Below are 26,799 nucleotides of genomic sequence, written 5' to 3'. Positions count from 1 at the left end.
CCTTCACAATAAAAGCACCATCTATGCATTTTGCAATTTTTGGTGGAGTTGTTGAGTTTCTCTGTATTTTAATTTTCTCCTTCCTGTGAAGTCGACATTCCTACATGGATACAACTCTGATGGTCCTGTGTATTAACCTTTACTAGTCATTTTCCCTTAAATATGTTCAGTATGATGCCAATCATCAGTTCTTGTTCTATAACAGCCCTGGAAACAATCTTTAGAAATATTTTTTACTTACTTCAGTTTTAGAGAGTTATTATTCAAGATGAGTCACATCTCTGGTAATATCATTTTGTTTATTGTGTAATAAGTTCTTCATTTGTTTTTATTTTATTTATTGCAGCAGATTTCTGTAGTAGATCCTAGCCCCCTTCCTCTCGTCTGTGTTGCATGTCACCCTTTGTTCCTATTTTCCTCAACACCAAAAAAAAAAGTCTGTTTTTGTTTTTAAGTTGCATGATACCACATACCATAAATACACAGCGTTATTTATAAGGGGATGGTTCTCAGTCCAGCTAATAGCAGTCTGAAACACCACTGGGGTCATAACAGTGTAAAAACGATTTGTCATATCATGGGAGTATCTTGTAGTAACGAGAATTGTGTTATAATAACATGTCTTGTAATGAAAAACACAGCAGAATAAAAAAAAAAAAAATAGCTAGCCTAACCTGCTAGACCTAGCTAACCCAAGTTCATCTGTTCATAAGTGTAAAAACAGAATAAAAGCGCCATCTATGCATTTTGAAGTTGGTATAAATTTATAACTTAAAATCAACATCACATTTGGAATTTGCATCACCCTGCCAGCTCTCTATCAAATACTGCAAAGAGATTTTCCTTCTTTAAACTAATTATTAGTTACATCTCCATCTCATTATCCTGCTTCAAAAAGAAAAGCATCAAACAAGTCAACTAAAATGTTATTAAAATGTCATTTACAGCTACCTTACTAATGTTGAGTTTACAAAAACCATGATCTGGAAAATATTTTTCTAAAAAAATACTACAGCCTTTCACTTGTGGACGCATCAAACACATTCATTAATAATTTCCACTGCAATATTTCACTATTTACTATTAATTTATAAAATCACCCATACTCATAAATGACTTTGTAATATTTTATTGGCATATACACAGTTTTTACAGCAGAAAATTATTGAAATATTACAACTTCAGTGATGGCCATGGGTCTCAGGGAGATCTGGAACAATTTCACCTGTCTCCAGAATGGTGTCACCCTTAACAAAACAACAAGGACAAAAACAAATTAGAAATACTCTTTTCCTCCATCAAGACATCTCAGAGAGGAGCTCTCCTAGGCTATTGTCAGACCATTTCAGGACTGTGGCCTGTTTGCATTGAATCAGACTGTGGGACAATCAGATCTATGGCTGGTAAAGCATACTAATATGCAGCTGTAATTACAAAAAATACAAATAACGATTAATGTGATTAAAGGAAGAACAAAGGTACAATGGTAGAATTAATAAATGAGTCATACTTACAGGGAACAACTTGGGTTTCAATTCCACAATGCCATATGGCCTACCCTGTGGGGGACAATGACATTGTTATTTAGTATGCTGACACCTGCATGCATTGAGTATGTGATGTATGTAGTGATGTGTGGTGCCCTTGTTTGTCAAATGTAAGAGAGAATGAAAGAATTTGGAATAAAGTCATTAGCCGTCATTCTAAAGTAGTCCTGCTTTCTTTGCAAGTTACCCTACTTGTATGCTACCTAAATAATTAAATAACACTTTAGATACTAAATGAACATGTATGTTATTATTCAGGAACTTACATGTGCAAGTTCTTAAAAGAAAAATAACATCAGCCAAACTGAGGCTGTTCAGAAGCTTATGCATTCACCTTCATAATACAACATTCGTAACATGCAATATGTCTATATTCTGTTTACTAGTATCACAAATAATGTTCAACATTTCTGTTGACTTACAGCAATATGGTATTTCACACAGTAGTGAACAATCCAAGCCGGTATCAACAGCCGTGTTAATGCGAAAACTCCACCGCTGTATGCTTTGTAGGTCTGTAAGGAGATGCACATTAGAGACAGGTTGTTATATATAGAAGAGAAGTACATTATGAATCACAGTGTTTATTCTGACGGCTCCAAACATATAATGCATACTTCAACACAGACTGGAGCTAGCTCTCTTCTGTAGGGGAGGAGTTTATGCATGTAAAATATGCAGATGTAAAATACTCCCAAATAAAGAGTGTTTATTTAATGTTTTGATACCTTGGAAACACTTTTTCAGAACAATTTACAAAACAACAATTGATTTCTATTCCAGAATCTTTCAACTGAAGATATTCTACAAGATGACGGCTACTAAAAACAGCTCTATATGTTTAATATTGAACAATAAATCATTGTGGATTGTGTAATGAGGAAGACCAGTTGCATTTGTTTTTCTGTTGTCCATATGTTGCAAGGTTAAATATTTATTTTACATTTACACCTTTAGACATTATGTTGGTTCTGGATGAAAATTTCCCCCAGATAATAAATACAATTATTCTTTTGGGTAAAATATTTATATATTCAAAGCTCAATCAAGGACAAATCTAAGTTTCCTAAAAAATACATTGCAAAGTAAATTTCTTTTGGAAAACAAATGCTACAAACCACCAAAATGTAACACAACATGAAATGGAAAAACATTTGCTTTAGAGAAAAGGGGGACCACATGAAATATCAAAAATGCTCTACCTGTCATATGTATACTTCAGTTTTTAAATTTGTCGGCGCTGTCAACTTAATTAGTTGAACAATCAAAGAGATCCTATTAATTTTATTTTTGTCTCTTTATATTTATGTATTTAATTATTATGTTCCGTGTTGTCTAAGTGTTTTTCTTTTACTATTTCTTTTGAGGTTATTTAGTCATGTCATCAAATTGTCCTGTTTATTATCTGTAGCTTGCCTGTATTAAATAAAATAAAAATAGTACAGTTACAATTATAAAATAATAATAAAAACTAAATAAAGTGTGTTTAAAAAAGGGGAAATTTAGCAAAAATAGGTGTTGCTTTGTGGATTTGGATACATGCTGAAATATGAAGTGGAACCAAGCACCTCAGAGAAGTCTCAAATGAAGATAAAGTAGGACTTTTACAGTTCATAGAACAAATCACTATGTGTTAAAGGATATTGATATTATCTAGCTAGCTAGCAAAACAACCACTGATGATAACTGTACATACACAACATATCAGTAGACTAAATGAACTTCTTACGGAGTGTAACTACTGTCAGTGTTATTAAAGATAACGTAGCTTCAACACAGCTAAATGTTCACTCTTCTCCAACTTGGTGAAACAGTTAACTTTAGATAACCCAACTGACTGCTTTCTCAACATGGCAGGCTTGTTATTGTTTCCACCGTTTGTCTAAATCGTAACTTGTGCTTATTGTACTACATTTATGTTTTGACTATATAGTATAGAGGGTCTTATCAGTGTGTCATATTCTCCACATATGGTTAAATAAGGCAAAATAAACCTATTAATAGGCCATTAGAAACTTAGCTGCAGCCCTGTTTTAGAGACAAGTGATTTTGTTATTATGTACAAACCAGTGAAGTGCTCCCTGAGATAACATCAATATATCCTTTTACACATGGTGATTTGTAAAAGAATAATTGTATTTATTATCTGGGGACAATTTTCATCCAGAACCCCCAACACAATGTCTAATGGTGTAAATGTAAAATAAATATTGATTGGCCTTAGCCAATTTTGGTTATTGGTCCTCCACAACCTTGCAACATGTGGACAACAGACAAACAAATGCAACTGGTCTTCCTCATTACACACAATCCACATAATGATTATTGTTCAATATTAAACATATAAAGCTGTTTTTAGTAGCCGTCATCTTGAAGAATATCTTCAGTATAAAGATTCTGCAATAGAAATCTAGCTGGCTAGTTATACAGTAGCTGTGCATGGGTGCCACTCACGTAGAGTCTCCACAGGCTCTTGGGCTCCAGGAAGCCGGACCAGAACTTGGCCACGGGGCCGGGAGGTTTAGCTTGTATCACGGGCTCTCTCGGGCTGAGCTCCTGGTCCTTCAGCCACCGCCTCCGGAGCGTGGCGAGCTGCTCCACACGGAGCTTCTCGTCCGGTGTGTACCCAGACATGTCTTGTTTCTGGAGATTCAACCTCAGCAGACCTACAATGACACCATGGAGGACAACTTCCCTTTGAAGAGCGAGCAAACGAACCAACGAAGGAGAAGAAGCGGAAACGACACATTATAGTGCGACACCTACTGGACCGGAAGAGCATAATGTGATATGTGTGATATGGTATGTTTTTTTCTTTTCTTATTTGTAATGCAATTAAAACTCATTGAATAAGTCTGAGAGTGACAGAAAAATGCTGGTTTTTTTCTTTTTTCTTTTATTGTGTTATAAAGTGATTACAAAACAAGTGAAGACATGTGCAGGGACATATATAAAAATGACCAAAATATATTATACAGAGAAAGACAAATAACAAAGTACAGAAACAAAAACAACACAAGGGGATAAAGGCAGGTTGAAGAATGTGTGTGTGTGTGTGTGTGTGTGTGTGTGTGTGTGTGTGTGTGCGTGTGTGTGTCTGTGTGTGTGTGTGTGTGTGTGTGTGTGTGTGTGTGTGAAAAATGCTGTTTGAGAAGAGTGTCAGAAGCAGTGAAGTCACTCAGGTAGTCAGGTTTATTCCACTAGATGGCGAAAACCACAAGAATGAAAATGAACTTGTAGATGTTTTATGAGCAACAGGCCCTTTAACAGGGCACCCCTACTTTTACATGTCAAACAGTTTACTAGTGTAGTCAGTACTATACTGCCTGTGAAAACAGTTGTGTAATTCACTTGTTCCCAACCTAGGGGGTCCCAAACCCCTAGGGAAGCTTCATGGGCGCTTTCAGGGGGAGGTTCACTGAGAGCAATGCTCTCTTTTTCAGGAACGCCCTGATCACTTTCGCACCTGGAAAGTGCCCAGTACAACCACAGTCTGATCTGTTGTTTGTTTGGCAATGATTTCAATATTTTACTTACAAAATCAACGCACAGGAAATTGTATTTTTATTTTATAATATTTTTGAATATTTTTACTTGACTTTGGATTCTGTTTTGTTATGTTATTTACATTGTTATTGATCTTATTTGTTATTATCCAAGTTTTAGACCAAGATCATGCATATAGACCTGGTAGTTTTGGAGCTATTCTTGATTTATTTTGGGTATGTTTGTCTAGGCCAGGGGTCAGCAACCTTTACTATCAAAAGAGCCATTTTAGGCAACAAAAAAAAAATCTGTCTGGAGCCGCAAAATATTTGAGCATTGTGATGAAGGTAACACAGCTTATAGTCTAAGTATATAATATATAAGTCTAATGCAGTGAGGGCCAAAGTGCAGATGTACTACGGAGTATCAGGGCCACATTGAGGGAAAAGAAATCTGAGATTTCCAGAATAAAGTCATAACTTTACGAGAAAAAAAGTCGTAACATTACGAGAATAAAGTCATAACTTTACGAAAGAAAGTCGTAATATTACCAGAATAAAGACATAACTTTATGAGAAAAAAGACTGTAACACGTAAAATTACTTCTTTATAATATTATTACTTTATTCTCATAAACGTCTGACTTTATTTTCATAATATTATGACTTTATTCTCGAAATCTCAGATTTATTTTTTTCCTCAATGTGGCCCTAATACTCCGTTGTACTGTCGTACATTAGACCTACAACAATGATAAATAAAAATGAAAATGTAAACAAAAAACAGTTTTTCATTTCCCTTTTTAAAACTCCACAGGGAGCCACTGGAGAGGAGCTGAAGAGCCACATGAGGCGCCGGAGCCGCAGGTTGCAGACCCCTGGTTTAGGCGAACCACACCTTCCAGCCCCCTTGGGTTTAAGAGGTTAATAATAAAAACTGGTTGATTGATTGATTGATTGATTGATTGATTTATTAAGAAACCGGTGTAATATCCAGATTATATACTCTTCATGAAGTCAAGCCCACTCCGGGAATAGGCAAGCACCCAACTGGACTATGCACGCACTGTAATAAACCGGAAACTGTCAAGCATGTTCTGATAGAGTGCAACAAATATGACAAAGAAAGAAGGGAATTGCTATCAGGAGTAGATGATGGAAATATTACAATGGGGAATCTGCTAGGAAAGACATCTAAGAAAGTACACACTCTTCTAATTAATTACTTAAGGGCAACAGGAATAATGGAAAGAATTGATTTTTAGTAGTATTATTGTTATTATTAATAATTATGATTAATTTGTATTGTTATTTTTATTTATTTTTTCTATTTATTTATTTATTTTTCCTGCCTATCCCCTGCTCCTCACTCCAGTAGTCCAGATGGTGGCGGTAATGCACCTCTAAGAGGGTTTGCCAACCAACAATAAACCCCAAAGAAGAGGAAGCACCACTGGCTGCTGGCTGATTCTGGTTCCGGTCGGTTGTGTCTGTCACATGAAGGATCATGGATGTAATTAGCCAGCGTTAGTTTATTGAGGGGTAAAGACACAACAAGCAGGCAAACTGCATATATGTATTTCATCAGCAGTTACTTCAGGTAAGATCTCTATTGTTTCATATATACTCAGCTACTCCACTTAACTCAGTGGAGCTAGTTAAAGATAGTTAAACTGAATTAACCTTGTTGTGGTCAGACAGCTGTTAAATCCTGAATACAGTCATGAATGAGCTGTAACTCACCATCACTGTTAGACATCAAACTACAGTCATGTAAATCCATTAAAGAGACCAGCTAGCTGTTAGCTGTCCAGGGAGCTAACATGTTAGCAGTAGCATTAGCCACTGAGCTAACAACAAGCCTTAACCTCACACTGTGTAATGCACAGCCATAAGTCAAGGTGACGTGTGTACTGATTGTGTCATGATAGTACTCAGATACCATTTGTTTCAGTCATTGTTGAGCTGTTGGAAGAAGTGAGACTTTGATGGAAGTATCTTGCTGTGAGGAATAGAAAGATAACATATGGCACCAAGGATGTGTTTCAGTACATAAACAGTAGGACAGATAATAATGCACACAGTGCACTTTCATAGATTAAACTACTGGAGTTACCCTGCACTATACTCATTTTTAACAGTCTCTTCTGCACTATATTCACTTTCTTAATAGTCGTGTATCACAGCTGTTACCCTGCACTATATTCAGTTTTAACAGTTTTCTTCATCTCCTTGTATTTTTATATCTGGTATATTTTTTTGTACTTTGTACTACTAACTTTTTTACTGCCTTTTTACTAACATGTTTTGCACTATAGAACTGTGATGCTGGAAACTTGAATTTCCCTTGGGATCAATAAAGTTACTATCTATCTATCTATCTATCTATCTATCCATCCATCCATCCATCCATCCATCCATCCATCCATCCATCCATCCATCCATCCATCTATCTATCTATCCATCTATCTAAACAGTAGTTTAGATTTAACATAAAACAGATCCCATTTCAGTTAATTATCAAGACTCAGAATACTAAGAGCAATTATATTCTACAGTAAAATTAAAAAAAGACAAAGAAACATGTTTTTTTTTTGACAAATATGTTTATTGAAATTGTTCACATGACATAGAAAACATACACTTCACATTGCACAAAAGGCAAACCTTAACACAACACATAAAGGCACTTTGAATATAATGTAAGTAAGGCACATTCTGCTGTCGTACTTGCTGATAAGGTACTAAGATCACATCTTGGTGGAAAAGAAGAGAAAAAAAGAAAAATCCGAATGTACTCTCATTAAACCTAAAGATATAAATACAATCCTCTGTCATTGTATGAATTTTGTATTGTGACATCGATAGATATTGTGATAAAGAAAATCAGTTGATAAACTCTTTATGGATAAAATAACCAGACAGAAATGTCTGTTTCTGAGTAACTCAGCAAGTAAGATATAGGTGGATGGATGGCTGGATGGATAGATGATATTGATCCCAAATTGGGAAATTCTTGTGTTACAGTAGCAGATTAACCAGGCAATGCACAGGAACAGTAAATACACAGTAAATATACATATCAACACTAGAGATAATATCTATAGTATACACAATAAAAACAATACATTATAATACACTATAAATATACCAGACTACTACAACTAGTTTAGAAAATATAAAACTGGGACATACAATAACAATAACATACTATATACATTAGCAAAGTGTGCAAGTTACAATTTTTGTTTTAAAATACAATTAAATGAGGTAGTAAACCAATGTTCAAATTACACATACCAAATGAAGGTACATAATCACATTGAAGGAACAAAAATCATATTAAAATACTAGTAAATTGACTAATTTACATCATCAATTAATAAACAATATCAAAACAATATCCCTTTATTGTCAAACATTGTTTGACAATAAAGGGATATTGTGCACATGTTATTGCACAATGTGAACATGTAAATGTAATATTTATAATTTGTAAGTACATGTAAACAACCTGTAAGTACCTTTTATTTGACAGCGTACTGGTGGTTGATAGATTTGATAAAGCTCTTTCTCTTCTCCTTTGCTGGACTGTGCCAGATTTTGGATGGAGTCAACACCCAAGTTTTCATCGTCTTGTGTAGTGGCAGCCAGGGACCTCAGGGTTCGGGATTTCTGCAGTCCTGTACATCAGAGAGAGAAGAATGGTCAAGTATTTCTGTAACAGCACAGACATCAGGAGTACGTGGGACCATGTTGTCTCTGCTTTTTGGCAGAGGTACCCTAACCCATTCAGGTAACATAATATTTTTAATGTCAGTATTTATCATAGTATGATGCTCATAATAAGGCATGTGGTGGGCGACAAAAGGCAACACAGTCTTTAAGATATTGTAGTTTTTAGTAGTACAGTGCCTGAAATTAAAATAATGACTCACAATCATACTTGCTCAACTTGATCTAGACATGAGTCACCAGAAAAGAGGGCAAAACAAGACTACATTGTGAACATTTGTTTGTCATTAGTAACCGCTTTTAATGTGATATTTCACCTGCTACAGTATTTTGCAACCAACTTCATCATAAATATGATGAACAATGGCGATTTTCAGATCGGTATTGATGGATTAGAATTCAAAATTTCACTTTGCGATTCACATGACAAAATCACATCATTATGGTGTAAATGTTATTAAAAACTCAACTCAATGAGATGAAGTGAAGAGTGTTTTTTCGACCCTACAGGAATCTTGTGATCATGTTGACTTATTAGGGTGGAGTGTACTGTTGAATCCTGCTATTCAATTTAGGTGAAATTTATGTGCATTATTTTGCATTTTTGAACCTACAACTAAAAATAGCCCGTAGTCATGATTAAGATAGAGAACTGAGAAAACATAACAGAGAAATAAAACTAAGTTTAGCATATTTGTAGTTGTGTGGTCAATCTGTTTTCTATTTGCTTTATGACCTGACCTAACGACATCTTGAGAGAATCTTTGCTCTATAATATCTCACAAACATCACAGTGGCATTTTGTGCACTAAAAGTTGCACCAGAACCCAGAAAAAAACCCCACACATACTTATTTTCTTTTAATTGACTGTTTGAACAGAACTGAAATGAATCACAAACAGATATGAAATCTGAAAGTTTAAGGATAGGTTCACATTTTTTCAAGTCACTCACCTACATGTACATTGACACAGTTGACAGTTTTTGCTTGCTGTAATCGTTGCTAATATTAATACTGGCCATTAAGAGATCCCTTTCTAACATGCTTCCAGTGGAAAAGATGGCAAAATATATTCCAAACTTGAACTGTGAGTTAGTCAAAATAAAATGAGTATCCTTCAAAGTTACTGTGTTTTTAGTACAGATACGTCCTCCACGTGTTTCCACAGTGTTTCCTACTGAGCTGCAGTGGAGGTATAGTAACACAAAGAGGGGAATTCGGTACAAAAAACAATTTAACTTTGGAAAATATCCACTTGATTTGTCTAACCCAGACTACTGAGGCCTCATATAAACTTAAAATAAACTTTGGAATGAAGGACTGCTGATTTTTGGAAGGGATCTCTCAGTGAACAGGAGGAATAACTAACTGTTTAAGTGTATATATGAGCACCTGACTATTGTTTAAAGACAGACCTAATGAGGCACACATGGCTGTATGTTTTTGTATCCACCAGCACCCATGTTCTCTCAGAGGACGTTGTGTACCGGGAGATAACCGCGGACCACCGGCTCCTCACCAGACGCCTCCTGATGAAGACCAATCGGCTTCCTCGCTGGGCGGAGTGTCTCTTCCCCGGCGGCATGTCTCGCTCTGTGTACATCGTCGAGGACTCCATCGTGGACCCCGTCAACAGGAGCCTGACCACCTACACTTGGAACCTCAACCACACAACTCTCATGGTGAGGGGTCTGATTCTCCGTGGTTTGTTGCTTTTAGTGTAACATTTCCCTGTCTTTTTTTTTTTTTACCTTTTTTGCAGCGAACTTCCCATAAGTCTTTTATTTATATATATATATATATATATAGTTGTCATGTTTAATATTATATAATATTCACTTGACTGGAGCATTTTCTTAAGGCGGCTATAATCAATATTTTTATTATAATGTATTGCATGATAATGTGAAAACAATGTGAAAGGTGTTGCTCGTAATGATGAACCTACAGAGAATTATCACCTGAATCTGCAGCTCCCCTCGGCTTTACGGAGCTGTATAGTGAGTTTCAGCTCATTGTTTTGTTTAGCTGTCCGATCTGCAACTTTACTCTTTTGGTTCACTCTCAATGTTCTCATGGCATCATTTTTGCTGCAGCAGGCAGCTGTTTACAGCTCAAAAGCTCTCACAAACCCACCGTACACTACCCTCTCAGCACCAAACAGCAGACAGACACATTTAACCACGAGCTGGTGAACACAGTGGAGCATTTAGAAGCTAAAGAGTATCACATGACAGCAAAAACAGAGTGAATATTGGTCAGAAATACAACTCCAAATGAATTATAATGTTGCTCAGTAATTGCTGGATGTGTAGATAAGCAACTGTTTGCTAACAAGGTTGTTACTTCGACTTAAAAGGTGATGACATATATCCGTGTTGTGTCCATAGCTGTCCCCAAGTGGCCAAAAGAAATAGTTTTGCTGATCTCCAGTGGTTTACGTTATCACATTGCTTCAGTGATATAGGAGAGTACTGACATCTGACATCACTGTTGGATGTCATTACAGGTGCAGTATTGCATACCTCTTACCACACTCAACAGTGTATTTAAATTCTAGCTGAAACAGATTTGTACAAGAGATTTATATTTTCTACATTTCAAAATCAATTCACAAATTCATAAAAACAAGATCATGGTCATTAGTGTTGCGTTTCTCTTCACTATATAATACTGTAAACTGTGTTGGCAGAGTAGAAAAGACATAACCGTGTGCCACGATTGCCCCGTGCAGTCAGGTGTAGCAGGAAATATTAATTCAACCAGCCTGATCTTCAAAGGAGGCGAGTGTTTGAACGCAGCTCAGATTTAATAATCTCCCAGACCTTGACATGACTTGTACATTATGCAGCTTTAAGGTGTGCTATTTTCACACTCTCACTGCTGTACACTATACGCTAATGCAGGATGGATTTATGCTAATCGTGTTTTTAATCTACTGCTGTTTGAAACACAACATGAAGTTAAGCTAACTAACTGGTCGTGATCAAAGAAATTGTCTGATCAAAGCATCCAAACAAATTGCAAAAATTCCCAAATATTCCCACCTGTAATTTGCTGTACTCGTTAGTGATATATTATTAGTTCAAATATACTCTCATTAAACCTGATAAAGAAGCTTACAAGAAAATTCAGTTTGTGTTGTCCACTGTCATATAAAGTGGCGAAGATCATGCAGGAAAAGTCGATATATATATTTATATATATATATATGTTTCTGTGTTTTCATTATAAATTAGCTCTTAAGTCCCTGAAATGTTGAAACTGTACATAAAAAAAACAAACATTTGTTCCAAACTCATAAACTGTGTGACTTTGACCTTTACCTTATTTGCTGTCACTTATCTCTTCCCCCACGTCAGTCGGTTGAAGAGCGTTGTATTTTCCAAGACTCAGCGGAGCAGCCATCCACCACCCTGCTGAAACGAGAGGCGTGGATCTCCTCAAACGTTTACGGCTTCTCCAGACCTATTCAGGTACTTTTACCCTCTTTGTGCAGTGAGTAATTACTAGGGGTGTAACGGAACATCGATCTGGATTGATATATCGATTCATTGATCAACGATCCAATACATTATCGACACAAAGTGAAAACATCGATACATATCGTCATCTTTAAGATACGCCTTTATTTTGAAATTCTTAACTGAAACATTTGCACTTAAACATGAGAAATGTGGCACTTTCTATTTTACGGCAGGAGGTCTAATTTTATTCTTTTTATTAAAAATAATAGATTGTTTTCATTTTCCATTTAAATGTCTAGCAGAGCCCAGTAATAAGACTGTCAGTTTTTTTAGTTTCACATTTTAGTTTCTTTTTGTGAGGTAATATAAATATCACTGATTGCTTTAAATATATATGAAATAAAATATTGTCTCATATCGATCGTAGGCCCCTGAATTGAACCGGATCGAAATCTTATCATGGCAGACTTTGTGATATCAGCAAATATCGTATTGTTGTCCAAAGAATCAATATAATATTGTGTTGTGAGGAAACTTTTGATTTACACCTCTAGTAATTACCCATGCTTAAATCAACATGTCAAACTATTCTAAATGTAATGTACATTTTCATCATATTCAGTTTTTTTTTTTTGAAAAGAGACATTATGTTCTTTACAATTTACATAAGTTAGATATGAATTCATCAGTATAGAAGTGTAATAGTAGTAAGATAGTAGCCAAGGACACTTAGATTTATTTACAATCATCTACTTTTATCTATCCTGTAGTGTAGAAATATATATTTATGCTTCAGTTTAAGTGAATACATTTTTTTTTATTCTACAGGGTGACATAGAGAGTCCTGTTTTCAAGGCCTTAGCTTGATTTGTAGGTCATCGTATGGGCATCAGAGGCGTGGGAGCCTGTGTGCAAATGCCAAAATAAAGAAGTGGGAGATTAGAAGGGAGAGGTGAAAACGGTGCCAAAAATATGTCAACCTAAAATTGTTATTAGTAGATGTGGAAGATGCCAGGCTTGCTTTGATATCCCCAGAGAAAAAGAGAGAGAGGACTGTTAGCAAAGTGTTTTTATTTTTACATGTCTCACTCATGTAAAGCCATTTCCTGTTCTGTCTTTTTCCCAGGAGTTTGGATTGGCCCGGTTCAAGAGCAACCAGGTGAAGGCCATGAAAGGGCTGGAATACGCACTGTCCAACTTACAGGGTACGTACACGTCAGCAGCAGAAACGGGAGAAAAGTGCAAGGGAACGAGAAGAGGGAAACAAAACAGTTTATTTTTAACTGTTGCTATTTCTGGAGAGGAGAAACTTGTCTGAGAAGTAGGGCTTTCTTTCCTCAAAACGTTAGACTGTGACACATTGCACACTACTAATTGTGATGTGTTTTCATGAATCCGGTGCCTCTGACATTAAAATGTTATCGTTTACCCTCCCAAGTTTGAAGCGGTAATCACTATGGTATTGGAAAGTTGTCAGCATTGCCTAGAAATTTAGCCCTACGTGTAGAAACAGGTTAATTAGAGCAGCCTCAAGGTCTAGTTGTTGTTGCTTAGAAATACCATGTGACTGCAGAGGGATATGAAACCATGGCAACTACCGTGACAAACAGCTTGGACGTCTGAATTTAGACTCAGACCAAAACAATTTAGGCAGTCAATGTTGCATAAACAAAATACTGTGGAGCAGGCTGTATGAAAGTCATTTTTAAAAAGGCCTATCCCTCGAGAGACGGATAGAGGAAACCTGATAACATAAACATTAAAAAAAAAACCTTGAGGCTAATTAAAGGGTCTATCTGTAAAATATGGGTCTCCAATAACAAAAAGTGGCAGCTGTCGAAAACTACGGTATTTGCAAAATGTCCATCACAACTACGACTGAAACTAACGATTCTTTTCATTATTGATTAATCTGTTGATTATTGTCTTGATATAATCAATTGTTTTGTCCATTAAATGTCAGGAAGTAGTAAGTGCTATTAGTACCCAGGTGTCAGTAGCCAACAAGACCATTTGCACCTAACTCGGGCACACATTAGATACTGTATGTGTATATGTACGGTTTGTATATTTTTCCTAAACCTAACCAAACCGCTACTGAAAACTGAAAATAATCAATTAAAAAACAGAAAGTAATAAGTCAACTTAGTGAAAAACAGGCTTCTCATGGGACTCGAATACTCTCCAGGGTGAAAGTCCTGAGTTTGACGCATTCATCCACCACAACCTACTCCTTGCGTGTACTTTGTCGCTCATTATATTGCTACTACTACTATTACCGGGTGTAAATAGCCGAATAGCTGCCGTGCGACTTTTCTCACCCAGGTGGAAATAGACACTGTAAAAAAAAAAGTCTCTCAAATCTCCCAAAACCCAAGTTGACACATTCAAATGTCTTGTTTTGTCCAACCAATAGTCAAAAAACAAAAAGACATTTAGATTAATATGATAAAACTCAAAATAATAAAGTTTTAAAACTCATTTTTAATGATCAGAGTGTTGAATTTAAATCACAGGAAGCCATTAGGTGAGAAATATAGTGCCTAGTTTGGCTGTGGGCGAGTGACGAGTGAGGTTTGTGTGTTGTGCTACAAACTGTGTTGTGCTGATGCAGCGTACTGTTGTCTGAAAGGACATTGTTGTGATTCTGTCCCACTGCCCCTTTGTTGATGGCACTGCAGGGATTGGGATCAGGCTGAGCGTTGTGGTGAGTATGTTAGCAGTCAGGGGCATCCATCTGCCATCCCAGGCCTTTGCCCAGGGTTGTCACATGATGCCATGTATGAGCCTCACGCAGTAGACTGTGTAGCTGAGCTAGTGACTGTCTCCCCTTGTGTGTGTGTGTGTGTCTATGCAGATGCACACACATATTTGTCTTGAAACTCTAAGTAATCGTGACTCAAAAGTTGCTCTAGCATTGGTGTAGAGGTAGATAGTGTTTAGTTTTAGTTGACCTTAAAGCCATTTTTGTTTGAGATAAAAAACTGAACCCTATGGTCCAAAATGTGGCGTTTGTTGTTTTACATTGTTCTCTAAACTTGGACTTTTTAGTTACAATCTAGCTGAATTAAACTTTTAAATAACTGCGCTTTCACAAGCCAACATTTAGTCCGTTTTAATCCAACTCTGGTTTGGTTCGTTTGGGCGCTTGTGAACGCAGTAATCGTACTCTGGTGAGGACCAAAACAACCGGTCTGAGACCACTTGCGAGAGGTGGTTTTGGACCATTTCACGGGCATTTGAGAACATTAGGGCGGCAACTAAGAATTATTTTCATTGTCGATTAATCTGTTGATTATTTTCTCCATTAATTGATTAGTTGTTTGGTCTATAAAATGTCAGAAAATGGTGAAAAATGTTGATCAGTGTTTCCCAAAGCCCAAGATGACGTCCTCAAATGTCTTCTTTCCACAACTCAAAGATATTCAGTTTACTGTCATAGAGGAGTAAAGAAACCAGAACATATTCACATTGAAGAAGCTGGAATCAGAGAATTTAGACTTTTTATTTCTTAAAAAAATTAATCAAACCGATTAATTGATTATCAAAATACTTCCCGATTAATTTAATAGTTGACAACTAATCGATAAATCATCGCAGCTCTAGAGAACATACAGAATATGCTAAATAAAGTCCACAAAAATAGTGGTGTTTATAAATTAATTATAGATAAACTGGAGAAGGGATTTGTTCCCACAGATCAGTGCAGATTCAAAGTGAAAAAAACCATAAACAGCAATATTTCAAAGTCCGCGATTCCCTGCATAGACGTGGCAACTATCGAGACGAAAAAGATAAATTCAAAAACAAACCAAAAGTGCCAATTTGTCTCTGATTCGGACGGAACAAACGGACTATGGCTTGTGAAAGTGCCCTAGGAATGTGTCCCCCTCTACATTGATCAATATTTTGATATTTAGGGCTGTACTGAATACTATCTTTTGGGCTTCAAAGCCTCGGTGAGAAATATTCAAAGGTATTCGAAGCTTCGCGGAGCAGCATGGCAGGCTGACATGTTCTTCTGTCTGTCTGTCTGTCTGTCTGTCTCCATCTCCGATATCCCTCTAATAATAATTAATGTTGAATATGAATAATGATGTGGGATTATTCCGTATTTCATGGGCTGTTTGGGGATTTATACATTATCATTACATGCTTATATATATATATATATTTATTTTTTTTAAAACAAAGCTTTTGAATACTGATTTTTGAGGTTGAATACCATGGCAACGGTTGAAGCTTCGAAGCATTCGGGTCAGCCTTATTAATATTTTTTTTACATGCACCTACCAGTATGCTACATAAAGTTTTGCATTTGTTCTCGTGTTTTGCACACGTTACATTTACACTGAACAAATCGTATTTTATACAGTAGAGGCAAACCCTTGTGACTTTGAAAATAGTGTCAGTTACTGCGGTCTGCCATCGTATGGCAGTATAGTCAATAATACATGCATGGCACTGCACCTGTGTCTGTGTGCCTCTACCGTCAGCTGATCTGGATGTTGAGCTGAAGTTTATGCTTTTTATTTCCTGCCTTTATAGATGAGATTGACTGTTGGACGGATTCAATGCTCATCTCGTAGCACCACATAGAGTATTTTACATTATTGGCATAGCAGCCATCTTCTGAAGTCTTGCTGTGAATACATTTAGTTAATTCAGTTAATTAGCATCCCAGCTCCAGGAAGGCCTTGAGTAAAAGCTGATGCAAAACTATGAAACTCTGAAAGTTTTCAGAGAAACTGCTACTCATAATTCACATTAGTAAAATGAGTAAAAAGTACAGCTCAAAGTTTTTTGGTGTGCGTGTTTTAGAATTACAAAAACAAAGACTTGTGAATCTCAATATGAGAATATGGTTTCAATGAGACTATGTAGAGACAAATAATTGATAATATTCAACTATCAATCCCTAAATAAAATTACAAACAGCCTTTCTATTTCTATTCCCACATTGTTCTGCCAGTGAAGTTCATGTGGTTGCTGCTTCCTCTCTGATCACTGAGTCTGCTTCTACAGTTCACGTCACAGTTTGTGTAGAGCGGCACCCAGCTCATTACTCAGTTCTTCCTCACAATCAACCCTTGATGTCATCAGGAAGTTAACATGGTATGGCTACTGTGATAAGAAATGCCTGATTGGGGAACCAGGAACAGGTTCTAAAATGTCTTAAAGGACCAGTGTGAAACATTTATTAGCAGAAATGTAATATAATATTCATAACTATGTTTTTATTAGTGTATAATCACCCGAAACTAAGAATCGTTGTGTTTTCATTACATTAGAAGGAGCCCTTCTTATCTACACAGGGAGCGGGTCCTCTTCACAGAGTCCGTCATTTTGCTCCACCATGTTTCTACAGTAGCCCAGAACGGACAAACCAAACACTGGCTCTAGAGAGAGCCTTTCACGTTTTGACGTTACCTGAAGGCCATCGTAGTTCTCCGACATGCTTGTGAAACTGCGGTAACGTGAGCTGCAGAGTACAAAACCGTGGTACCGCCAGCCGCCATCTGACTTCCATTGCTCCAAAAGTAGTGTTATTATTGTAAGGATGGCCTCTGAGAGAGGCGAACACCGCTACCGCAGTCTTGGAAAGGGAGGAGTGAGTGGAGGGGTACTCAGTTGGTTGCAATCTGCAACCACACCACTAGATGTCGCCAAATTCTACACACGGTTCCTTTTTAAGTTTGACAAATGTCAGCTTTCACAAGTAATTACATTATCTTGAATTTAAATGTATGAGGTCTTGACTTCAACAGACTGTGTTTTTGTCAGAATTACATTTCTTCAGCATCAGGATCAGATGTTTCATAGCCTGTAAATCTATAGTCAAATGAATACTAACCCGCTACACCCACAGTACTACTAAATAAACCCAGCTCCCTTCATAGCTTTAGACTGTTATTCTCAGTTACAGAGAGAAATCCAAAACAATCCTGTAGTTCCTACTTTACAAAGCCCTGTGCAAACACAACTAGTATCACAGATTTAACATTTATGGAGCTGAATGTACTTCAACAATCTGCCAGTATCCACTGCTTAAATCATACATTCAAGTGATAATTATATCAGTTTGATGTGAAATATCACAATTTATATAAACCTAAGAGAGAGCGATAACTGGTGACTCTGTGTGCTCCACCGTAGATCAAAAACGTGTCGGGTGCTCTTGGAAAACGGGGAAAAAACAGGAAGGCAATCCAGGCTCTCCAAAAACTAAGCGGCAACAAGGAAGGAAATATTAAAAAGCCTTTATTTGTTAACTACCTGATAAAGACCTACAGTGGTTGGAACATGTTGGCTTTTTTAATGACTTAGCCACTATAATAAAGGCTAATATTTCCTTCCATGTTGCCACGTAGTCTTAGTTTTTATTGTGCCTGGATTGCCTTCCTGTTTATCCTGATATAAACCTATTTATAGCACCACGTAACACCAATTGTATTTGTCATAAACTGTAATACAATGAATCACGTAGTGTCTGAGAAATCACCTCCTGTAAGACTGCAGTGTCTGTTTTTTCAGACATTGCCTTCAGAGGAAAATAAACACCTAAAACACCCCAGAGACTATTATGGGAATGCCGAGGTTTTTCTGCTATAATGAAAGTACCTGAGGGTGGATTTGAACCTTTATTTTAAGGTGCTTTCATACAAGCAGTGAATTCAGTTGCTTTTTCACTTTCAGCAGAGTCAATGGGGCGTCTGTGAATCAAACATAAACAAGAAATCAACTTTAGTGAGGAAAAGGAAACATGTTCGGACCAGTTTGACAGTTACAAGTGAGATCTGCTGCTAGTACGTCACCCCTCAGCCGGTTTAATTTTAGTAAGGGCTGACATCACCTCCCAGTAAAACACACATTCGGCATTTATCGAGGCATGCAGGGATTTTTCATTTTGTTTATGCAATTAAAGCATTTTGTTTGTTTTTGATGATTATAATGTAGAAATTAACTGTGTAAGCAGGTAAAGCTTTTAGTTTGCTTTGTATCTGGCCCCAGATTCACTCCCTCCCTCCGGTTATTGTCAGTCTCCGAACGTGAAAAGGTTTCTCCCTCTGCCAGCATGCAGGAAAAACACATATCTGCTGCTCTGTCTGAAGGAAGCAGCTCGTCTCTGCTCTCTTTCCGTCTCTCTTAAGGTCTAGGTAAACAGCTCTGTTGTGTTGTGATTGTTGTTCACATGTGAGGTACTTCAAGTTTGAGCGTTCACAGTGAGGTCAGGTACAAATAGAAGGTGCAGCCCCGTGGCACTGAAACCTATGTAACAGCATTCAAATGTGGGTGTGCTCACTTCAAGACTATTTCAAAAGCATTTTCTTTAGAGGAACTCCATAATAATTTAGGTTCTGTCATCTTTCATAATATTATTTGAAGCCTCTCCCAGGCTTTAACCTCTTTACATAAATGTGATGTAACGGAACATGTTGGCCTCGTGTCTGATTAAGCACCAGAGTCATACTTAGGTATGTCTGAATTGAATGCCACCAGATTAAGGTAAAGGCTGCACACCATGTTCACCCAGATAACTAACAGGTTTTATAACAATGCTACAGATGCTCATTCAGGGTGTGTTTCAGGTACTTATGTGGACATATCCTGCAAGTTTGGTGACATTTGCCCCAACGGTTGTAGAGTTAGATCTATTGATGCACTGAGCCACGCCCTTGTAAAGTTCATTGGTCAATATCTTCTAAACACAATGAGATATCAACAAGCTTTTGATAAGCTTAATCCAATTATTATCCACTGAAAATTTGGTACAAATCAGAGTTACGGTTCAGAAGGAGATGTCAATAATGTATTTCAAAAAATTCCAAATGGCGGAAGATGTAGTCAAGCGGACTTTAGTGGTCCGAGAGGCTTTTTTGTAGAGTGAACGGAGATGGATGTCTGTAGCAAGTTTTGTGAAAAACAGACTTACGGTGTAGGACTTATGACATTTCAAAGTTCAAAATTTGACCTTTAATTAGCGCCCCTGTCAGGCCGATCGGGGTCACATTTGTTGAGCAGCATTTTCACACAACTTCCAATCATTGGTGTAAATTTCATGTCTGTGATGACCCTCCTCACAGGAACACATTTCTGAAGAAAAACAAAAATCAGCATAAAAACAATAAGGTTTGAAACATGGTGAATGAGACGATTTTACATTTTTAGAGAGATTCTTCTCATGTCAGATCACTCAACAAAAATAAATTTCCCTTCGCAGTGCGACCGGGACAAAAGAGATTAGAAAAATAAACCTCGTACAACCACAGTAATACTCAGACTCCAGCTGTCCACCTTCTTATATTTTCCTTTCATTCATGCCAACATCATCAATGAATAAATGAACATCCAGCCAAACTCAAAAACAAGTTCCAGCTTGATTATGAGCTGTCAGACACAAATAAAATAGGCACGCTCGTTGATTAATTAAGCCTTCAATATGAAAAGAAAATACGTTTTAAATCCAGTCACTGATACCAGTGGTGGAATGTAACTAAGTACTTTTACTCAAGTAAAAAAAAAAAGTGTACTTCAATATAGTACTTGAGTATTTCCATTTTATACTTCTACTGCTCTAAATTTTGGAAACAAATATTGTACATTTTACTCCACTACATTTATCTGACAACATTAGTTACTATTTGCTTTACAGATTTAGATTATTAATATATAATCAGCTAATATTTATGATGTATTATTATAGGTTAAGCTACCCAGCAGTATCTAAAGTAGTTGAAATTAGCTCCACCTTTACCAGCTGCAACATTAATGATGAACACATTAATGCATCAGTAATTACAATCCAGTGATATGATATATATATTATTCTGAAATGTGACATTCTGCATAATGAGTACTTTTACCTTTGGTATTTTAAGTATATTTTGATGCTAAAACTTTTGTACTTTCACTTCAGTAAAATGTTGATTGCAGGACTTTATTACTACTTTATTACTACTTTTACTGAAGTAAAAGATGTGAGTACTTCTTCCACCACTGACTGATGCAGCCTGTGGGAGAACATATTTGTTCCTATCATTATACTACCAAACTTACCACTGTTTACGAGCTGTATTATATTTTCTCTCATGCACCAGGTGCCAAATCCAGTATCTCCCGCGGGGCTTTTTTACTATAATTATCTTGTCATGTCTGAACAAAGCCGTCAAGAACATTTATGTAAATGTCACATCCTGTATGTCTGAACAACAAAAAGGTGTCACTTTAACAGCTTGATAAAGCCAGCAATGTTGCATATCCTCAAAACTTATTGTTGTTGTCCTCGTTCTGTCCTGTTTGTCCCTCTGGACGCTCACAGGAGAGACGCCCCAGCGGCTGCTCAGAGTCACGGTGAAGGACGCGTCGGAGAAAGCCAAGGAGGCCGCCAAGAGCCTGGCTTCAGCTGCTGCCGTCCCACAGAAACCCCAGCAGTATGTCTGACGGGACAGTCTGTACAGGTGACATGAACTCAACACAATGCCTTTTGATCATCGCCATCGTCTCCACTGGACTGGACTTTTCTGGGATCTCGGCGTTTATTCTTCTTCCGTATATGAAGCGAACTCTCTTCTCTACGGCTGGACTTTTATCTTTTTTCTGTCTCTGTTGTCAGCTTTCTGTCTTTGTTAAACCTCAGGTCCTGAAACATATTGCCTTTGTGGAAACGTTCGGATTTAACGCTGTAACTACGTCAGGTTTATATGGAGGACCACGAGAGTCACGTAAATAGTAATAGAGCATTTAATTGATTAATAACTAATTGTACAATAAAGATAGCCATTAATAAATGTGATTACAAATTAATTTATTGATTGTACAATAAAAATAGGTATTGATGAATGTGTTTACAAGTTAATTTATTAATCTATGAATAAATGGACAAAATTACAAAGTATTTTATTTTGACATTTAAATGGGCAATAAAAAGAAGAATTATGAAAATAATTTAAAAATGAAATATTAATCCATCAATAAATAGTTCAAATTAAAAAGGGATTTACAAAAACACCATTAAAAAAAAGTCAATAAGTACATAATTTAAAAAGACATTAATTCATAAAGAAATAATGGAATTTAAAATTCTATTTGACTCAGCAAATCCAATAGTTAATACGTTCAGTAAAAAGCAGCGGGGAAATGCTAATGCAAATGGGAAAAGAAGTTGCCCTTTTAAATGGCTGATTAAAACCTGTATTCTTAATTCAATTTGTGAATCCAGTTATTTATTTTTTAAACTGCATTTTCAAATAGAATTTTGAATCTTTATTGTACAATGAATAAATTAATCTGTAAATTAGTTATTAATCAATTAAATACTCTATTACTATTTCTGTGTGGTCCTCCATAGGTATAAACGCACATTTTCATGTCTTGCCATATATGTAATTTATTTATTTGAATTTATTAGGCTTATTTTCATGCAAAATGACGAAACTCGTCTGGAACAGTTTGGCATATTGGTCTCAAGGGATATATTATTAATAGCAGGGCTGCCCCCTCTTAGTCGACTAATCGGTCGTTTTGGTCTTAGTCGACTAAGATTTCTTTAGTCGACTAGTCTTTTTTATGCTTTTTCTTTAATGCTGAATGAAACTTAGGAGCACATCTCTGGTAAACACAAGATTTAAAGTGGTGCTTTTGTTTGAGAAAGTTTCCCAGATCTGTCGATTAAATCAGCTAAACGATTAGTCGCCAAAATCATATGAGTGTTAGTCGACTAAAAATGTCTTTGGTTGAGGACAGCCCTAGTAGAAATGATTATTATCATTGGTCCAGCTTAAAGTTCACATCAGACCAAATCATAATACTGTGACTGTGTAGTTTTAATTAAGCTTAAACAAGGAAGGACATGGATTATGATTTGATGGTTGCATGCAAGGCTTATATAAACAGTATTATTATATTAGGGTTGATTTCCTCATGATTTTCTTCCTTATTTGACATTTTCTGGGGTTGAGAATGTACTTCCCACTTTCAAGCACATCATTACGCTGTGTGAGTTACCAGTTGACGGCACACAATGGATTCTGTAATATTGCGCACACAATATTTCTATTTTAATAAATGCTACTGGTTAGTCAAAGCCAGAACGGCCTGTACCAAAGCTTTGATAGTGACTTCTATCAAAGAAGTCCGATTGAGCAAAGTTTTCACATCTCTGTGCTCAGACTTACTCTGAAGTGTGATGAGCCTTTAACTGAATGAATGTGTCACTGAGGTGCGTTACTGAAAACATTATAGGTTAGATAATTTCAACCTGCATGTTGACGTGAAGCTTAAGTAGCAAAGAAGATGATAAAATATATTATTGTAAAGATATCAGTGATTGCATTCCCTTTTAGATTTGGATTTTTGTGCTCCAAGACTTGAATTATAGATAAAAATTTATATTATATATACATATATATATATTCATATCATGTATTTTGAAGGATCGTTTAGCATTAAGCATTTGTGATAGGATGTATATGTATATTTATTTTAACCAGGTAGCAAGATATGTAAAAACAGTATCTATGGGACTTTTGTAGAGCTGCATCAATTAGTTGTCAACTACTAAATTAATCGCCAACTATTTCGATAATCAATTTATTGGTTTGAGTATTTTTTTAAGAGAAAAAAAAGTCTAAATTCTCTGATGCCAGCTTCTTAAATGTAAATATTTTTCTAGTTTCTTTACTCCTCTATGACAGTAAACTGAATGTCTTTTGAGTTGTGGACAAAACAAGACAGTTTAGGACATCATCTTGGACTCTGGGAAACACTGATAAACATTTTTCCCCTGACATTTTATAGACCAAACAACTAATCCATTAATGGAGAAAATAATCGACAGATTAGTCAACAATGAAAATAATCGTTAGTTGCATGTTTTTTGTTCTCATTCAAAAACACCAACCCTGCGAGTTAAAGTCCAATGTTTGTTCTCTTGTGTTTACTCATTGTCAAACTGAGCTTTAATAAAATGTGATTATTTATTGATTTAATGTTTGCCTCTCTGTTGATTTCACCAGTTAACCTTTTCTCTACTATAACAGAGACAAAAAGTGAACTCTGACCTTTAAAACTAGTTAATATTCCAGACAACAGATCAGTTTCACAGCTGCACAAACCAAACAGGAAGCCCTTTAACATCGGAACATCTGTATCTGCATATTCCTGCTGCTTGGTGCAGTTGAAGGTTGTCTCAGTGCTCCGTTTCCCCCTCAGTCGTACCATACAGTCATTTACCAGGCAATGATGAGGCTGCTGCGACTTTCTGTATAAAACATTTTAATTATATTACAATGAGAGAATACACAATACCTTCCAAGTGTTTGCTAAAATGTAGCCAGCACCAGGTAGTCGCGTACACACACTCACACACACAAAACAAAAAAAAAGGAACTTATATAACATCTTCTGAATGCGTATTACACATCCGCTAAAAAGGAACATATTCACAGGTCTCTGGCACAGAACTCTCCCTACTCTGCACAGTATGTCGGCCCCACCGTCCTCCTCTCAGCTAGGAGTCCCAGCCAGCTCGCCGTCCTCTACAGCCTCTACATGTAGGTACAAAAGAGGAACCACAATGCTGGTGTGACACCCGCTCTGGAGCGTCACCTAAAGATGCAAAAGAACGAGAAAAAGACATAAAGGCTGGGGGTTCGGAAAGCTGGATGCTGACCTAAAGCCTACAAGTAGTTAAAGCTATTCGTCTCTGGAATCACATTACTAATCATTCAGCATGGAAGGGGTTAAAAGTGACTGTTTGTTTGGCAGGAATAATATTTCATGGAAGTCATTGTGTTGATTTTATATAAGCACCATTACTCCTCTGTGTATCTGATTTCATCTCTCTGCCTTGACCCTGCTCTCTGTGCTGCTTCACCCGGATTTCATCCCACCACCCACCCTCTCTCTTTTTATGTCTCTCTCTGCTGACTTCCCCAAATATCACTCTGTGCTTTTGTGCTCTTAGAAAACCCAACACGCCGAAGTAAATCTCTGTGCAACAGCAACATGAAAGCAAATATCCAACCTCGTCTGTGCTTGCTCTGATGACTCTTAAAGGGAGAGCTTGGGTGTTTTGAAGTGGTGTTGAATGAGGTACTTAGTACATAGTATTACTTACCCTAGATGACGTTTGGCGTGCAGCCAGCATGGAGAAACTGACAGGAGTACCAGCACCAGAGCAAAGCGATACAGTGCTGCGGACGGGGACGGCAGAAGAACGTATTTTAGCCACCTCAAAGAAAGGCTCACCTATTAAAAAAAGACTATATCCATTTCAGTGTACGCTATATTTAGAATATATTCCGACGGGTAACTGAACTGAAAGTGAAACGTATCTATACTGTTTTTGTCATCTGAGCCTGCTGGCGTTGAAGAGATCATAGATAAGTTCACTTTCAGTTCAGTTTCCCGTCATAAAGGAGAAGGAGAATGAGAAGGGCTGTCTGATGGCAAAATAAAGCGGTGAAAATATTCGAAATACACGGAAATAAACGGATATTGAGCCTTTCTTTTAGGTGGCTAAAATACGCTATTCTTCCGTCCCCGTCCATAGCAGTACGTTGCTTTGCTTTGATGTCTGTCTGTTTCTCCAAACTGGTGGCATGCCGACCGTCATTTACTGCAGGTAATACAATGACTATGGATAAGTACCTCATACAATCCCACTTCAAAACACACAAACTATCCCTTTAAATTACACTTTAATCTTAATAGGAGTTTCAATGAAGAGCGCCTTCAGCTTTTTGACATAAATGTTTACCTTTCTGCGATGAATAAAGAAGCTGTAACATCTTCTGTTGCCTCTCCAAGGGCTTGAAACTGATTTAACAGTCTTCATTAATTTGTACAATCTCTGCTTTTTTTTTTTTTTTTTTAAGAAAATAACTTTTTTCAAGGCACATCATTAAAAGAATTTCCATAAACACTATCCATCCAGCATTCAAACCAAAATGTTACCGCGTCCAGTCAGCTGCTCAAAGCTATTCTGAGTGTGTGCTAATGTACATTTTACAATGACGCCGCTGAATACTCTAATCTCATATCTGGCCCTCGTCCCGTTCACGCTGTCGCTTTCCTGCTGGGAGGTTCTGTGCAAGAGGATAACTTTATGCCATTTAATATGGTTCGTTAAGTTGTTCGTTTGACCAACAAACTGAAAAAGGACATTTCTGATACAGTCATGTACAAATCCTTTGACATTAATGTAAACTCTTAATGACAAAAAAACAGCTTTTCCAAAAAAAAGAATTTAAACTCTAGTCATTTTTTTTGCCCTCCTGCAGTGTATGGAGAGAGTGCAGATAGGAGGTCATCAAAACAAAATATAGAGTTGGTCACCAAAAAAATGCACCACAGAGTCAAAAGCAAAACCACCTGCTTGTCTTAAAAACCCTGCCCGCCCACCCTCCCTCAGAAAGCACAAGATGGTAATATTGCTGTGTCTCAAGAGGTCCCCTGATCGATGGGTAACACTATTTCTGGGACGGACCACTGGGAGCGCGGAGGATTACACCTTTTAAGCTGCCATCGATTGGATTATTCTTTTATCGCTCCTATCCCAGTGA

The 26,799-nt window shown here is 36.9% G+C and overlaps 2 protein-coding genes across 3 annotated transcripts; one reads left to right on the top strand and one right to left on the bottom strand.

The window, feature by feature from the left end:
- Positions 1-1,113: 1,113 nt before the first annotated feature.
- Positions 1,114-4,267, bottom strand: ndufb6 (NADH:ubiquinone oxidoreductase subunit B). The gene is made up of 4 exons (XM_074629267.1): positions 4,002-4,267; positions 1,970-2,062; positions 1,515-1,559; positions 1,114-1,247 (listed from the first exon to the last, which is right to left on the bottom strand). The coding sequence occupies exons 1-4, from the start codon at positions 4,179-4,181 to the stop codon at positions 1,182-1,184; spliced, it is 384 nt and encodes a 127-aa protein (XP_074485368.1). The 5' UTR covers positions 4,182-4,267; the 3' UTR covers positions 1,114-1,181.
- Positions 4,268-6,473: 2,206 nt separating this feature from the next.
- On the top strand, positions 6,474-24,222 carry LOC141764234 (PRELI domain-containing protein 1, mitochondrial-like). Of its 2 annotated transcripts, none has more exons than XM_074629264.1 (6): positions 6,474-6,632; positions 8,633-8,828; positions 10,225-10,450; positions 12,131-12,244; positions 13,362-13,440; positions 21,555-24,222. In XM_074629264.1, exons 2-6 carry the CDS (start codon positions 8,737-8,739, stop codon positions 21,674-21,676), a joined length of 633 nt encoding a protein of 210 aa, XP_074485365.1. In that variant the 5' UTR covers positions 6,474-6,632; positions 8,633-8,736; the 3' UTR covers positions 21,677-24,222. The 2 variants fall into 2 exon arrangements, with proteins under 2 accessions (XP_074485365.1, XP_074485367.1); XM_074629266.1 differs by having other exon boundaries at positions 8,571-8,828.
- The last annotated feature ends 2,577 nt before the right edge of the window (positions 24,223-26,799 follow it).

The sequence above is a fragment of the Sebastes fasciatus genome, chromosome 3, assembly GCF_043250625.1.
Source record: "Sebastes fasciatus isolate fSebFas1 chromosome 3, fSebFas1.pri, whole genome shotgun sequence".
NCBI classification, from domain to species: domain Eukaryota; kingdom Metazoa; phylum Chordata; class Actinopteri; order Perciformes; family Sebastidae; genus Sebastes; species Sebastes fasciatus.
This window is presented reverse-complemented; position numbering and strand designations above follow the sequence as displayed.

What these genes read in the sequence shown, in the direction of transcription:
- ndufb6 (XM_074629267.1), bottom strand. Translation starts at nt 4,181, where the DNA reads ATGTCTGGGTACACACCGGACGAGAAGCTCCGTGTGGAGCAGCTCGCC. An exon ending in AGAGCCTGTGGAGACTCTAC is followed by an intron (nt 2,063 to 4,001) that starts GTGAGTGGCACC and finishes ATCTCCTTACAG; the next exon opens with ACCTACAAAGCATACAGCGG. An exon ending in GTGTGAAATACCATATTGCT is followed by an intron (nt 1,560 to 1,969) that starts GTAAGTCAACAG and finishes TGTCCCCCACAG; the next exon opens with GGTAGGCCATATGGCATTGT.
- LOC141764234 (XM_074629264.1), top strand. Translation starts at nt 8,737, where the DNA reads ATGGTCAAGTATTTCTGTAACAGCACAGACATCAGGAGTACGTGGGAC. An exon ending in AGGTACCCTAACCCATTCAG is followed by an intron (nt 8,829 to 10,224) that starts GTAACATAATAT and finishes TGTATCCACCAG; the next exon opens with CACCCATGTTCTCTCAGAGG. An exon ending in TCAACCACACAACTCTCATG is followed by an intron (nt 10,451 to 12,130) that starts GTGAGGGGTCTG and finishes CCCCCACGTCAG; the next exon opens with TCGGTTGAAGAGCGTTGTAT.